The sequence below is a fragment of the Haliotis cracherodii genome, unplaced genomic scaffold (genome assembly GCF_022045235.1).
Source record: "Haliotis cracherodii isolate W230 unplaced genomic scaffold, xgHalCrac1.p SCAF_16, whole genome shotgun sequence".
In the NCBI taxonomy this organism is placed as follows: Eukaryota; Metazoa; Mollusca; class Gastropoda; order Lepetellida; family Haliotidae; genus Haliotis; species Haliotis cracherodii.
Window position 1 is genome coordinate 21,805,833 of NW_027266271.1, and position 16,512 is coordinate 21,822,344.

Consider the following 16,512-nt stretch of genomic DNA (forward strand, 5'->3'; position numbering starts at 1 on the left):
TAATAGTAAATCCCCACTATTCACTAGAGTCATCAAGTGTTTGATTGGCAGTAAGATTGGTGGAACATGAAGACTTGAAGCTGTTATTCCATTTTAAAACAATAAAGTTGTTATCCATTGACAAACAGTAAAGTTGTTATCCATGGACAAACAGTAAAGTTGTTATCCATTGACAAACAGTAAAGTTGTTATCCATGGACAAACAATAAAGTTGTTATCCATGGACAAACAATAAAGTTGTTATCCATGGACAAACAGTAAAGTTGTTATCCATGGACAAACAATAAAGTTGTTATCCATGGACAAACAGTAAAGTTGTTATCCATGGACAAACAGTAAAGTTGTTATCCATGGACAAACAGTAAAGTTGTTATCCATGGACAAACAATAAAGTTGTTATCCATGGACAAACAGTAAAGTTGTTATCCATGGACAAACAATAAAGTTGTTATCCATTGACAAACAGTAAAGTTGATATCCATTGACAAATAATAAAGTTGTTATCCATTGACAAACAGTTAAGTTGTTATCCATGGACAAACAATAAAGTTGTTATCCATTGACAAACAGTAAAGTTGTTATCCATTGACAAATAATAAAGTTGTTATCCATTGACAAACAGTAAAGTTGTTATCCATGGACAAACAGTAGAGTTGTTATCCATTGACAAATAATAAAGTTGTTATCCATGGACAAACAATAAAGTTGTTATCCATGGACAAACAGTAAAGTTGTTATCCATGACAGTTTCATGTCTTCATTTAAGTTATAACGACAAAGGTTACGAAGTACTTGGTTCAATTCAATCTGCAAAAGATTTTTCTCCTCAAATTGGAACATTAGGCTTTTAATGACGTAATCTTTCTAAATTTTAATTTTGTTTGTAATAAAGATAAGTGCTAACCTGCAAGACAAAGGGACATTAAACGGTCATTCATTTGTTCTGTTAAAATTATGTTAAGTGTTGATCAAATGTTATCATATGTACATGCTATACATGACAATATAACACTGAAAACAATATCATGTAATAGTGTCATGTAACAATGTCCTGTAAGTGTCATGTAACAATGTCATGTGTCATGTAACTGTCATGTACCAATGTCATGTGTCATGCAACAATGTCATGTAAGTGTCATGTAACAAAGTCCTGTAACAATGATGTTAACAAAAACATCCTAACAAACATGTAAGCAATGGATACATTGTAATATAACACCAGACACATGTATACGATTATCGACATATTGCCTCTCTAGAATAATATTACCCAAAATATATCACTGTCACTATCTAAGAACTTTCGTTTTTCCATTTTCTTGTCTCTAAAACGTTAAACTTTTTATTTTCAACAACACTTTGTACATCAGCACCAAATATTCTAAACTCTGCAAGTTCATTAAAACAGATATTACAACAAACACAATCATCAACATCAAACATACAAGCAAATGTATATAGTTTACAAGAAAATAGCTTCATCACAACCGTTGATATGTTTCATATTGGTATGAAAAACAACTAACTTCAACTGGAACACACTCACAACTAATGGAGTTAAGCACTAAAAGTTATATAACAGGCAAAACACTTTTGACATTCTTAAGTAAAACTGTTGGAATGCTAGTAGTATCACAGACAATTGAGAAGTGTTTCACAAGCAACAACCTCCGTAACAAATCAAAATTCAATTGAAGCTGCCAATCCCAAATCCTAACGAAGAAATATTTACACTGAACCATTGGAATTGATTTTCTGTTATTTGAAAGTGACATAATTACATGGTCAACACCCTGTCAACAAGCTGTACATAACTACCTTTCCTCTTATTTATCTGCACAAAGGTTCTATTAGCTTAGTAAATATGTTGCTGTGACCTATGACTGCATAACATCTATTCCTATTACACCATATATGAATAAAATCTTTGGTGAATTAAAGAAATTTTAAAACCAAATTAAATGTGAATTAAGAATTTACAATTAAGTTTAATCTCAAATCAACATTGTCACAGTGATCATATATACCACTGAAAAGAAGTTCAGGAACACCTGATTCTTTCATGCTACTACAGTTAATCTGTCATGGCATGTTGACTATAGTAATGTGAAGAATCATGTGCTCTTTAACTCGTTTTGAACAGTAAACATTTCTTATTGCCTGTGACAATAATGTGCTGGTATACCTAACATCAAGATAGGAAATGTGCAGAGATGACAATCAAATACATCTGTGAAACCCAGCTACATGAATATACAAACCATTCAGAAATATTACAAGATTTGAAGGACATTTTTCCTACTACAAATGTAAAATTCAAAACGATGAAAACAACTGTGGAAAAACACATGGATATTCTATTTGCAGAATATTTTGGCATTAGAATCACACGATGTACATTTAAGCCAACTCTATCGGTAGATTACTATTTTCCTTTTCCTCGTTTTTCAGGATCTTCCAATGTCCAACCCATAAAGCTTGCTATTTCATCTCACTACAATACTCAATATTCACACAAGAATACCAAATCAAACTGTACAGGGTAATTACAAAATATTTCTAAATATATTACACCTTCTCTATATCAAAAACATTTCAAACATTTGAACACTACTGGCCAGTCACAGCCAATTGCCAAAATGCTGGGGACTGAACTTTCAACCAACATATCGACTCATTACTGAATGTGCCATGTCACCTTCACGTGTATGCAGGATAATTCCTCTACATCTAGTGCTCAGAAAGAACATTATTAGCCATCCCAGCCTGATTTCACAGAGACAAGTCCTCCTTTAAACTTTGATTAACATTTGTTCATGAACACTCAGACAGGCAAACTGTAACATGTCATCCTGGAACCTTGTTCTACCCCAGATGCGCATCTGTGCAAAGTGGGATTTTCTGATCCAGTCTATCTGTCAGTTAATGGTGAGTAAAACAACACATCAAACACACAGCTCTGCTTCCTCCTCCTGGTAAAGCTGAATCGTTTAGTGTCCTCCAACTTTGGTGAAAAGCGTAAAGACAATGTCCTCAATATTTGTAAAGAAACGAAGACGAAGTCATACTGAGATCAACATCCGGGGTATAACAAACGTATGTTGAGGGGTATGTATAAAGGGGACAACTGGACATCACTTTCAACATAGAACTCATCAATATTATATATAAATCAAATAATTAATATTTTATGTTTTATTACCAAAGGTAACCATCAAACCTACGTGGACTATACAAACACTGTAGGTATCAACCTCATGTGATTAATGCTCTTTGTATTCAATACTTTGGGTGGCATTTTATTTGTGTTCACATTGTTTCGACTGACAATATCTTTGATATAACTGAAGAACATAACTGCAGTTCTGTCATAAATTCCTCAAATACCAACAGTAATTTTTGTAGTGTAGTGGCCATAAAATTTCCGAGTCCATTGGGATTCGAACCACGGACCTTCTGATCAGAGGTCGGACGCCTTGTCCACATGACCAAAGAGGTGAACCCCGTCAGCAAGCTGACAAGGTAAGGATGTCATCTGTGGGCTGACTCCACGCCCTGCTACAATAGCATCACTGTCACTAAACACACTGAAATCAATTTTGTTCAACATTACTTCAATCTCTGTGATTGAGTGGTTATTTTTGTCATGTGTTAAGACATGGTGAGTGCCAAGAGCACAAAACACAATATTCCTATATTTAACATGGACCATCTTTACAACACTATATATGGAGGCGCCATTCACATCTAGGTGAACAAAGGTCTGAGGTCATTACACAAAAATAATACATACAAACACTCACACAGGTGCTGTCACATTTTGGCATAAGAAGAAGCTCCATATTGAAGGGGTCCTATTCTTTGGATTCATATTTTAACTAATAAATAATGTAAAATTACACACTAGATAACATCTAGTGAGTAAGGATAATTTCAGAATGTCTGTTCAAAAATATACTGTTTGGCAAAAGGATGTAGTTGTTTCTGAAAACATGGACATTGTGAAGGCTTCCTGAAGCAAGCTGGATGTATTGGTTTCTGAAGACTGGTCACTGTAGATGTATTAGTTTCTGAGCTTCTTAGTTATAACCATTCCCCATGAGAGTCTTTTGCTGTTTTTTCTTTAAGACATGACGAAAGTCAACTTGAGAGGGTGAGGATTCTACAACCCTTCTGAGAGTTCCTTCCCCAACATCAATGTTTGTTTTCCGAAGTTTGGCTCGGATATCGGTAAGTGAAACTTGCTTTGCCACAAGCTGAGAATCATTTCCGATATAGTTGTCACTTTTTGACTTAGGCACATTTCTATCTTCAGATCTGAAAAACAAGAAGCAGAGCATATAGTTTCTGACATTTTTCTCTTAAAAAGATCATTCATATTTTCAAATTTGTCATTCAATTATCCACATTGCACATAAGATACAGAAACATCATTCACATTACTTTACCATCAGTACTTATAAGGAAATAATATGCGTTTTGAACACAAACTGTTTTTCACATAATTATGTTATCTAGATAAAATAGGTTTCTACATTTCAAACTCATGAATCAAATGAATATTGTAGTTTTACAAATATTCTTGATAACTCAAACAGTTCCAGAAACTAATATCTGTAACATCAAGGCTTCATACCAATACCCTGTCGTTAGTCACACAACTGCAAGACATTCACGGTCAGTTGAACACTTCGACTCAGTGTTTCAAACATTACATGCCACAAGACAGACATAAAACTGCTATCAGTGGAGTAGAACTATAATTAGCATGTGCATAAACCCCAATCAAAGCAAATATCCACGTGGGTATTCCAGTTTAGAATAGGTCCCCAGCAAACTAGCAATGCTGGCAACCAATCGGGTGGTCAGACTCAGTCACTTGGTTGACAGCATGTCATCGTACCCCGGCGGTGTGGATTATTGTTTTCCATATCAATCACTGGATTGTCTGGTAAAGACTTGATTGTTTTCAGGCCGCAGTCATATAGCAGGAATATTGCTGAGTGCGACATTATTTAAAACAAACAAACAAACAAACACAAACATTGTGAAATGACATTTTAATAAAATGTGTTGGTAAGTGGGATTGTGAGGTCATGTGGGAAGTCGTCAAATGAATCATATATTATCATCATTGAAGTTAACATTAGAAAATCCAACAAATATCGTAAAAATGTTACTTTGCACAAAAGGAACTTTTAACACAGTATATACAAACATAGATATATAGATGTGACATTTGATCTAACATGGAAACTACTGGTAAGGTAAAATCTTAACACTTGAAGTCCTTACAAATGCTAGACATGTACGGAAGATCGTTTGAACCAGTTTCAAGGGGAAAGGGATGGAAATGTGGAGAAACAGTCACATTATGACAGTGAGTTAAGTGTAAATAAACCCTGTGAGTGCAAACTTGTGCCTAAATGTTCAAGATTACCTGGTAACCATGGTTACAGATGAGTTATCCAAACACTGATAGAGATAATTAAATCAGTCAGTTTCTTTTAGAATGGATCGTTGTCTGTATCATAAACAATATCAAGAGATAATGTCATCTAATCATAACCAATCAATATCTCTTTCAAACAGATTGCATAAAATAGTACTGGTATGTGAAGGTCCTGGTTGAATTGGTCTTCAGCAACCCATAGCTGTCGTATCAGGTGACTAACAGGATCAGGTGACTTGGTTGATGCATGTCACGGTAGAGGAAATTAATGCCTTTAATGTCAATCACTGGACTGAATAGTCCAGACTCGATTATTTACAGAGAGCCGTCATATAGCTGGAATATAGCTGAGTGCGGCATTAAACAACAAACAAAACACATCTGTACTGCCTGACATTACAAACTGTTTCTGTTAGAGACCACAACAAATTAGATCCCTGTTCATGCAGGGTGTTTTTCTCTTATAATGGCAAGGAGCCAACTTTCATGACATTTTGCAATGACAACATACATTTCAGTAAATTATTTTCAAAAAATGTTTTCTAGATGGATCAGTGGAAATCAGTGCATCTTCATTTTAAATTAATAGTATTTGATTTTTCTTCATTATGAGAGACTTTTATTATGATACCTGTCCTGCTATTAAATACAAAACATACAATCATCAATGGTGGGAGGTTAAAATGAAAAAGGTATCAATTTTGTTGTGGCCTTTGGCATAAATTATGCACTCTTTACCTCTCGATTATCCTGGGTACATGGTTTTGACAGATGCTTTCATGAATGCCTATGAAGGTTACTTATTCTCCTATGATTTTATGGTACTACAGTAAACTATGTTTATAACAAAAACGCTTATAACAAACTGACAGATATAATGAACTTATTTTTTAGTCCCGGACATTTGCTGTATATGTGCTGTATATATGCTAATATTACCAACTGTGGTTATGAAGAACTAAAATTAGTGGTCCCTTTGAGTTTGTTATAACCGTAGTGTACTGTACCTGATTAGATAACATAAATTACCAAAACAATGAATTTACTCAAATAATACCAATAGATTAGTCAATTATATCCATCCTGCCAACTTCAACAGTAGGAAGATCATCAAGCTGACAATAAGTAAGATATCTCTGCATCATAGGGAGCACATATAAAAATCCACTGTGCCTAAGAAACAAGGAAACTGTTCTACTGAATTAGTTCATTCCAGGGAAGTCAGCAACAAACACACCCACCTTTGCATGTCTCCATTTGTTCCATTCTCCAACAACGTGACATGTCCCCCTCCGTTCATCATGGGCATGGTCTGAGAGTGAGGCAGTGGAGGAGGTGGAGGTGGTGGAGGAGGAGGAGGGGCACCTGTGGGTGAGTCCATTGTCATTTCCAGGGGTGGAGGTGGGGGAGGCAGATCTGGGTCATGACCATAGGAAACATTTGAAGTGTTCTCTTCCTCCTCATCCTCATCGTACTCCTCGAAGTCGACATGCACTTGTGACTGCATCACGCTCTTCCTCCAGAAGCTGACCACGCTGGCCGCCATCTCCTTCTCCAACCTCTTGGCCATTTCATGAGGGTCATTATCCTCTTCGAAAAACGCTGACTTGTCAGTTGTAAGGTCAGTCTCCACAAGTCCGTTGGTAGGGTACTCAATCTCTTCATCAGAGCTGGGAAATAGATTAAAGTATGTGTCCTTTGAAAGGTTTGTCATGAAATAATTTCTGGATTCAAACAATGCAAACTCAATTAAATATTAGTATGCTACATATATTAAAAGTGACTAGCATTCATGCAAACTATTAGTGCATATAAATGTGCATATTGCGTTTCATCCATCACCATCTAGTTGATCCTGTGATTTCTCACTTACAAGCTTAAGCTGCTAGACATGAAACTGTTTAGGTGAATTCAGTAGTTAGTTAAAGATGGTATTCCATTGCATGGAGCAGATGTCAAATCTGACAGTTTCATATACTCATCACCACTGAATGAAGGTGCATATATGCTACTCAAAAGAAGTTAAACAACACCTTTTTCATGTTACAAAAGTTGATCTGTCACTTCAATTTTACTATCATTTGTCAACATAATCAAGTCCACACATGAATTTCTGATCATATATAAACCATCTGTGAGGCATTTTGGTACAGAAAATAACCATTAATAAGTAAAGAATAAAGCTATCTGATTGGCCATTTGCCATCTTGTACAAACCCATACAAGTAAATTGGCCAGTTTCTATGATATCATAATGCTTGATATAATGTCACTGCTTGTCACATCCTAACTGACTTTCAGTTCATCATTTGTTCTGAAATTTTGATGGTGGTCACAGGATAGATGTTATTGCTGCACATAAATATTTTACCAAAAATATGTTCTAGTAATATCTGAAGTGATAATGATAAATTTGCATGTCACTACCCGGGAATAGGAATTACAGGCAGAATGTTCGTGTTGTGAAGAACAAGACAATTCAGTTCATAACATTCTGTACACCCCACTAGTGACATCTGCAACTGGTATTACAGGGTACATAGTTGTCGCTCTAAACTTTCAATACAGGTTTACAAATTTTAGATTTTTACGAAAAATGTGAACTAGTTTTGCATGTTCAAGCCATGAGTAGAACATACATGCAACTGTGGCTACATTTAAAGCAATTACACTGTCACCATGTTGTGCTTGAACAGTATACATGTGGTGAGTTGTTAATGTTGAATTTTTAATAGTGAGTTTTTAATAGGGAGTTGGTCAAGAAGCCAAGTAGTATGAATGCTGGTCAGCATCTGGTCTTGGTGTTGTGGGTATTTTACGCGTGCATTTTAAAATCATTGGGTATCAGTAATTCTATCTGGGTATTCAAATTTCTGTTACTCATTAGTTTTTACACATGTGGGTATTTAAGTTAAATATTTAAAAACACTATTCATCTAGTCCCTGCAAACTGGTGTCGTGTGGGTTCGAGAGCTTTATAGGACTCAAAAATACCACGCTACTTCCACAAGAAAGTGTGATGGCAAATGATCATGATGTTACTGTCATCATGGAGTTTGGCAAGGTTGATCAGGACGGAATGTCCGTTTATGATTTCAAAATATGTGGCTGATTTGCTAATCGAATACGCAGGGTTACTTCACAATATTTTAATGATATGCACAAGTTTTATTTTGGTAGCATGTCTGTAATGTTCGTTGCGTATTTGATACGCTTGGATTTATTTTTAATGTCTGCATTTCTGATGCATATTTTACGCAGATACGCAGCTTATCTGGAGCTCTGATCAACATGCACGGGGCCTTAACCCATCCAACCATGTCTTACAGGGAGTCATCCCTGAGTTTCAGTGATGCATTCATATACATTTCTCTGCAATTTCGCCTTACGCCCCTAATGAATCTGTTTCAGCGGATGATGAAGACTGTAGGGCTGGGATGGGTAACTCGGGACTCGTCCCAACCATAGAAGACTGTTTATTCTTTGGTGTTGATGTTTTACATCTATATGTACATTATACAATTGCCCCTTCAGTGGTGGTGGTGAGTATATCTCAGAAGCTGACAATAGTCCATACAGGGTTGACATTAGGTATGTTTCAATAGGCATCAAGTTCCAAAGCTGGGAGGCCGCCATTAGTAGAGAGATTCTAATCTTCAAGTTTCCTCATTAGGACATCATCATAACCACTGTTGATAAGCAAACCAACATAAGAAGGCATTCACACGTGACCATGAACTAATGTATTCACATATCACAATGGACTACTGTATTCACATATCACCATGGACTAATGTATTCACATATCACCATGGACTAATGTATTCACATATCACCATGGACTAATGTATTCACATATCACCATGGACTAATGTATACACACATCACCAGGGACTAATGTATTCACACATCATCAGGGACTAATGTATTCACACATCACCAGGGGCTAATGTATTCACAAATCATCAGGGACATATGTCTTCACACATCACCATGGACTAATGTATTCACACATCACCATGGACTAATGTATTCAAACATCAGGGCCTAATGTATTCACATATCATCAGGGACTAATGTATTCACACATCATCAGGGACTAATGTATTCACACATCACCAGGGACTAATGTATTCACACATCACCAGGGACTAATGTATTCACACATCATCAGGGACTAATGTATTCACACATCACCAGGGACTAATGTATTCACACATCGCCAGGGACTAATGTATTCACACATCACCAGGGACTAATGTATTCACACATCACCAGGGACTAATGTATTCACACATCACCAGGGACTAATGTATTCACACCCCTGTTGGCGGTTCCCCTACAGCCCACACAACACAGAGACCAGTACTAACTCAATGTCCTGCGATGCAAGTGCCCGTTCCCGTGCCGATTGTAACGGAGCGTCCCAGGCCAGGTTAGAGGAGCTGCTGTTTTTAGGTAAGGGCTTGGCGGAGTCACCCGACTGGAGGTCACAAGGCTTGCTACAGGCCAGGACAGGAAGTGAGCCATCAGAGTTACAGAGTTAACACAATGTTAGTGAGGCAGGTACCCATGGGTTGTCGACACCAAAGGATACGTTCTAAATAGCTATTTCTATTGATACTTTCAGCTCCCAGTGTGTTGGGCATGTGTGCACTGCATTGTCAGTGAACATCCTCCTGAATGAAAAAGCCTCAACTAACAACTTCGACATCCAACCTTTTGAGGCATATATAAATAAACAAAATTATGAATACAAGAATTTACAAAAAAATGTGGATGTTTAAAAAAGAGCATATTTTCAATTAAATCAGCATTTTGATTTTATTTTGCAAAAACATAGGTCCAAATCATCTGTAAACCTCATAGAATTACTGAAGCCTTGATAAAGGGTATCCCACCAACATAAATTTTCATTGCTCAATCCCAAACGTTTTTATCTATTCAGCATAACATTAATAAGCTTCAACTTCTTTTTAATTCAGAAAGCATAAATCTAGAAAAAACAAATGCAAAATGTTTGTCAAACAACACATGAGTACCATCCCGTGTTTAATGTCCTATATGTGATATGCAGATATTCCGATGCCATATAGCCTAATTTGCAGTGAATATCCATTAATTCTGGAGTCAACAACACAAAATGTTTTAATCAGAGAGTACCCATGGTGTATACAAGTGTGTACAGGCGGGGTGCTAACAGATTACAATTGTAACAAAAGGTATCTGACAACAACATGCAACAACTGAAGCTTGAAAACAACAACTGTAAAAATAAAAATATATAAATTGACTTCACATATCAAATACCAAGCACAAAAGGACACATATAAAAACTGTTAAAAAATCAAGATCGTTAATCAAACCCTTTTGTATCAAATATGTACAGATGAAAATTATCTTAAGCAAGATTTAAGTACAATGGCACATTCACAGCAGCTAAATCATCCTTAATAAGAAATTATCTTTTCTTTCTAGCAGAAACAAATTTCAGCTCTAATTCATGCATATATTTGCATATATTTGGACAGCACCACATACCATAAAACAAAACAATATACATCCATTATAGAAATGATAAGCAGTACACATGTTTAGCATGGAAAGGATAGGCAAGGAGGATGCTCAACCTGAAGCCCCCGATATAAGCACAGTGTATGTCAGTGAAGTGTGTTACACTTCCTTGAACAGTACTCAATTACCACAGTATGTCACTATAACCAAGGCCACAGTGAAAGCCTTGATTTAATGAATGAGCTACTGAAATACTTGATCTGATATGTGTTGGTGATATTGTTTAACCAGGAGAAAGTCTAAAGTCTCATAACTAGTTTTGCTTCTGGGGTTTGTTGTCGGCCCTTAGGGAAGACCAAGTGACAGACCTTTGCCACTTTGGTGCAACAGTGAACACTAGTATGGGTGCTTGTTGCTCTGTGGGGTGGGTAATGAGTAGGACCCATGTACCCACAGGACTACCCAGACCCGTGGTTAGTCAAGTCATAGTGTCAATGACATAAATTCACTCAAGTCACAAAATTGACTAATGGTTGCTTTGCTTTCTAGAAGCCTGTGCACACATTCCTTCTGATTTATATTTGTTTGAATAAAGATAAAGCTTTGCATTGGTCACTTTCAGTGTAAGCATGACCACATTGTTTTTTCTGGTAAATCAATACTTTTAGCCAGGGCTTTGTTTGTTTGTTTGTTTGTTTGTTTGTCTGTTTTTTAATGCCACACTCAATATTACAGCTATATGACGGAGGTCTGTAAATAATCAAGTCTGGACAAGACCATCCAGTGATTGACATCATGAACATCGATCCACGCAATTTGGACCAATGACATGCATCAACCAAGTCAGCGAGCCTGACCACCCAATCCTGTTAGTTGCCTAATGTTGCAAACATGGGAAGCTGAAGACCTATTCTACTCCGCATCTTCACGGGTCCTCTAGTAAATTAATTCCCAAGCAGATATTTTGTAGCCAAATCTTGAGACCTATAGCAAGTATAGGGTCAGATAATAGTGGGTCAGGTACCCGGAGAATAAATTTGGACTTGTCTCAGCCCTAGTTACTGGTGCAGACAAACCGTGTATCATAATACAGGATTTGAACCAGCACCAACATATCCTGGCTCTGCCAAGGTGCAACCTCTTGGCCAGCTGTGCTCCACCATAGCCAGTGATGATGTTGTTTTTTTGTTTTGTTTTTTTGTTTAACGCCACACTCATCAATATTCCAGCTATATGACACTGATCTGTAAATTCTCGAGTCTGGACCAGACAATCCTGTGATTGACATCATGAAAATCGATCCATGCAATTGGGATATGATGACATACCACTTTGGTGAAACCCATGAGTATGTATGGTGCTGACAAACCAAGAAATATACTCAGGGTGAACCGGAATTCGAACCCACACACACAGGCCAAATTGATCCAAATCAGTTCGGCAAACTGTAGCACCTTAGATGACTGGGCCACCCATGCCCCCACTGTCTGCCAATATGATTCTGATATTGAATTAATATATTGAATCGAATATTAAGTTACAGAGAATTGTTTGATCAGGGCTCAAGTCCACAGCAAATAAAAGCATGCACATGCACAAATGATGAGTTATCAACAGCAACAAAACTATTTGATACATGAAATTACATCACTAGGGAAACATCGAGAGTTCTAGTGCACTCATGAAGTACACAAATCTTATCAAACAGACCGTAACTTCCTGAAACTCACATAATCTTTACAAAACACACTTCACACCATGAAAATAATATTTGTTCATTAACACTTATATCATATTTATTAAAAATACTTCACACTACAAAGCAATGAATTAAGAGATATAATTCAGATTAAAACTTCACACCATCAATGTCCTCATCAATACTTCATGGGCTTGTAAACACTCTTCTCCTCCATCACTAGTGAATACATACCGTATTCGACGTAATAACGCAACTCTGCACAGCAGCGCCTTAGACGACTGGGCCACCTGTGCCCCCCAACACATTAAGCAGAAGCCTGGTTCTAGGAAGAGGGAGCTAACAAGAGCTCAGACCACTGAGTTCTCAGTAGGGCTTGGACAGGTAACTTGGGTTTGTTTGTTTGTTTGTTTGTTTGTTTGTTGTGGTTTTTTTTGTATTTTTTAATGCCACACTCAGCAATATTACAGCCATGTGACTGATAAAGATAATACTTTTCTTTACTTGCTCTAGTAAAGTTTGTTTGTTTGTCTGTTTTTTAATGACAGCGGTCTGTAAATAATCGAGTCTGGACCAGACAATCCAGTGATTGACATCATGAGCTTCGATCCACGCAATTGGGATACGATGACATGCAACAACCAAGTCAGTAAGTCTGACCACCCGATCCCGTTAGTTGCCTCTTACGACAAGCATAGTCGCCTTTTACGCCAAGCATGGGTTGCTGAAGACCTGTTCTACCCCGGATCTACACGGGTCGGGTAACTCAAGTACACGGGTACTCTGTCAGGTGGGTTCTAAGTAGGACCCAGGTACCCACAGGAATACCCAGACCTGTGTTTAGTCACGGGATATATTGTTTAATCCCAAACATTTTCTAGAGCACTATGGTTACACACAAAAAAATCACTAATGTTCGCATTTCTTTCTGACTATGCACCCATTCCTTCTGACCTTTATAGGTTTGAATAGAGTTAAAACTTCAGTCAACTTCAGTGTATGCATGACCAGATCGTTTTATACGTCTATCTAAATACATTTTACAAGGGCTATGGTCAAACTATTCCCAATTGGACATTTTGTACCCAACTCTAGAGGGCACATGAATACCCGGGTAGGGTAGGGTAATAGCAGGGTTGGTACCCGGGTAGTATATTTGGACTTGTCCCAGCCCTAGTTCTCGGGTTACATCACCAGGAATTATTGTAAGATTCAAAACAAGCAAATTGGGGGGGGGGAAAATAATTTTGTTCAAAATTGGGAAAACAAATTAAGTTCTAAATTTCTTAGTTCAAAAGTATTTCAACTTTGTATTTCAAGACTGTATTCAATGCAAAAACATAACACTAAGCATGAAACCTCTTCCACTTTATTGGTCCTGTTATCAGAGAAATGGCTCCACAAAGCCACAAAATGCGTTATTAGTTATATATATTGACATGAATTTGGACAATTTTGATTCCAATTTGGGAATTTTTAATGACATTTGCTGTAGACTTGGGGCCGAACATCGTCCTCTGAGTTGGAGTAGATAAATCCCTGATCAACCAAACGTTTGACAACATCTGCAACATGTGCAATGGCATTGTTTTAATGTCAGGCAACAGAGCGATTTGCGCAAAGTTTATTCATGGAGTAGAGGGTTCATCTGACTTTCATGAGTCTGAGTTTCATAGATATGCTATGAATTGCAAAGAACAATGAAGAACGAGGGATGGTTTAATTCACGATAAAACTTTGTTCTATCATGACATCATTTCTAGAGATTCCAATATACGCTCGCAACTTGATGACGTTGTAAATTGGACAGTGTTATTTTTGAGAGGGTAGTGAGTTGTTCCCTATAGCTGTAGCTTGGCAACACAGATAAATGCAATGGCCTAACAATCGCATCCAAAAGTGGGAGAGAGATGACACTCAGAATTGGGAGAAAAGGTACAAATAATCACTGTGAGAATGGTAAGAATATGCAGGAAATACCAAACTGAACTCTCCTGTTCATAAAATGAACTTGTCCAACATTGCCATGGTCTGAGTGCATTCAGGGAGTCATCATTATTAAAATTAGGGTAAATAATTTTAAAGCTTGTACATTTTATTAACATCCTTAAAGAGGCTTACATAATGTTGATATCTCATATGAAAAATAAACAACTCCTGGTCGTCGTTTATGGTACAATAAAACACTGCAGGGAGGATAAACCACGAGGGCATATTTCCCCTACAGTGTTTTATTGTACAATAAACAACTCCCCCTTGTCTATTTCCTTCACACATGGCTTCAGTTCATTATATAAATGTCCTAAAAATAGATTTGAATCATTATTACACCGCATGTGGCAGTATATTATGGGCGTCCATTCAGTCAAAAAATACAAGTTGAAAAAGAACATCAGTGTATATGATAACTGCATGAGGAGGTGCACAATGTAATACGTCATCCCTCGTGCACTCACCGTCTGACGTCAAGTATATATATATATATATGTTGCATTTAAGAATCATCCCCGGGCATGGGCCTTTTCATAAATACAGTATACTGTGTAATCTGACAACTGGCTAATCGGTACATGTATTTAGTATACAACCTTCAATAAATACTCATTTAACTAATTCACTAAACTAGGATTAATCTACAATGTTCCAATAACTGTTCATGCTTGGTGCATATGGTCACCAATCTCATTCAAATCAGACCTTCGTTCTCCGCTACCGCTAAACAAAGATCTGAGGCCATCCCATTACAGGTCACGTCAGAATGACCTTTCATCCGACCAATCAGTGCATCGCTTACCAGATTATGAAAGTGACAGTCAGAATGTGATTTCTAGTTATGCAATCTCGAAAACTTTAACATGGTGTATTCCGAACGATAGTTAAGGGTTTAACGACTGAATCCTTACAATCTAGACCATCGATTAGCCATTCCAGAATGTTTTTTTAGTTTAAATTTCAAATTTGTAATCGAGAATTTGTCAAAATATGTTTCGAAGCGTAGTCGCCAATTTGGAACTTGTGCCGTAAAGCACGAGAAAGATGCTTTCTGATTGGTCATTCCATTGGTCGGTCAAAGTTCGCGCAAGGTCGGCCTGACGTGACCCAAAATGGGATGTCCTCAGATCTTTATTTAGCAGAAGTGAGAACAAAGATCTGATTTTAATGAGATTGATATGTTCACGGGAATTAGAGGAACGATGTGTAAAGAAGCCCATGAAGTACTGACAGGACACCAGTTACTATGTTAATGTCACACAGGATGTGTTCCTTGAGGTTACATGCAACATGTATGATATACGCTGGTCATGACACAGGCGCCAGAGCCTGCAGCAACACGGACAAAAGAGAGGCCAGGAGAGGCATAGACACAGATAAATAACGATTTACTTGGCCAGGAAAGTCTGAGCTGCTGACTGAGCTAATAGTGCTCGAGAACACAAGGCTGATTGGCTTTTGGTATCCTGCACAGCTTGGACCCTACAAAGTTACATGCCAATATTTGTGAACAATTTGTAGCCTTATATATGTTCATTCTGAATAGAAATAATCAATTTCATAATTTAGTTACTCACAAGTTAAAATGCAAAAAACTTACACATATCACTTATAATGATATTGGGTGTTTGTTATCTGAGAATACAGTTCTGTTGTAAGAAAAGCAATCATATAGATTTGTAGTTTCAGTACCCATATCCTTCACAATAAGTTTGTTTGTTGTTTAAACGCCGCACTCAGCACTATTTCAGCTATATGACAGTGGCCTCAAAATAATTGACTCCTGAGACATCGGTCCTGCCCTACACTGAAGGACATGTTTGTTTGTTGTTTAACGCCGCACCAAGCAATATTC

General features: G+C 37.2%; 1 protein-coding gene across 9 annotated transcripts in view; it reads right to left on the minus strand.

Annotated features, from left to right (window-relative positions):
* Positions 1 to 489: 489 nt before the first annotated feature.
* LOC139463930 (myosin-IIIb-like) overlaps positions 490 to 16,512 on the minus strand; it is a 139,162-nt gene continuing 123,139 nt past the window's right edge. For 5 of the 9 annotated variants that reach the window (XM_071245372.1, XM_071245375.1, XM_071245371.1 and 2 more), the window contains 4 exons: positions 16,050 to 16,139; positions 9,826 to 9,954; positions 6,694 to 7,122; positions 490 to 4,317 (listed from right to left, as the gene is read on the minus strand). In XM_071245372.1, coding sequence (XP_071101473.1) covers positions 4,080 to 4,317; positions 6,694 to 7,122; positions 9,826 to 9,954; positions 16,050 to 16,139 — 886 coding nt within the window. In that variant the 3' untranslated portion in view covers positions 490 to 4,079. The remainder of the gene's footprint in view (positions 4,318 to 6,693; positions 7,123 to 9,825; positions 9,955 to 16,049; positions 16,140 to 16,512) is intronic. The other 4 variants (XM_071245377.1, XM_071245376.1, XM_071245380.1 and 1 more) reach the window with 2 other exon arrangements.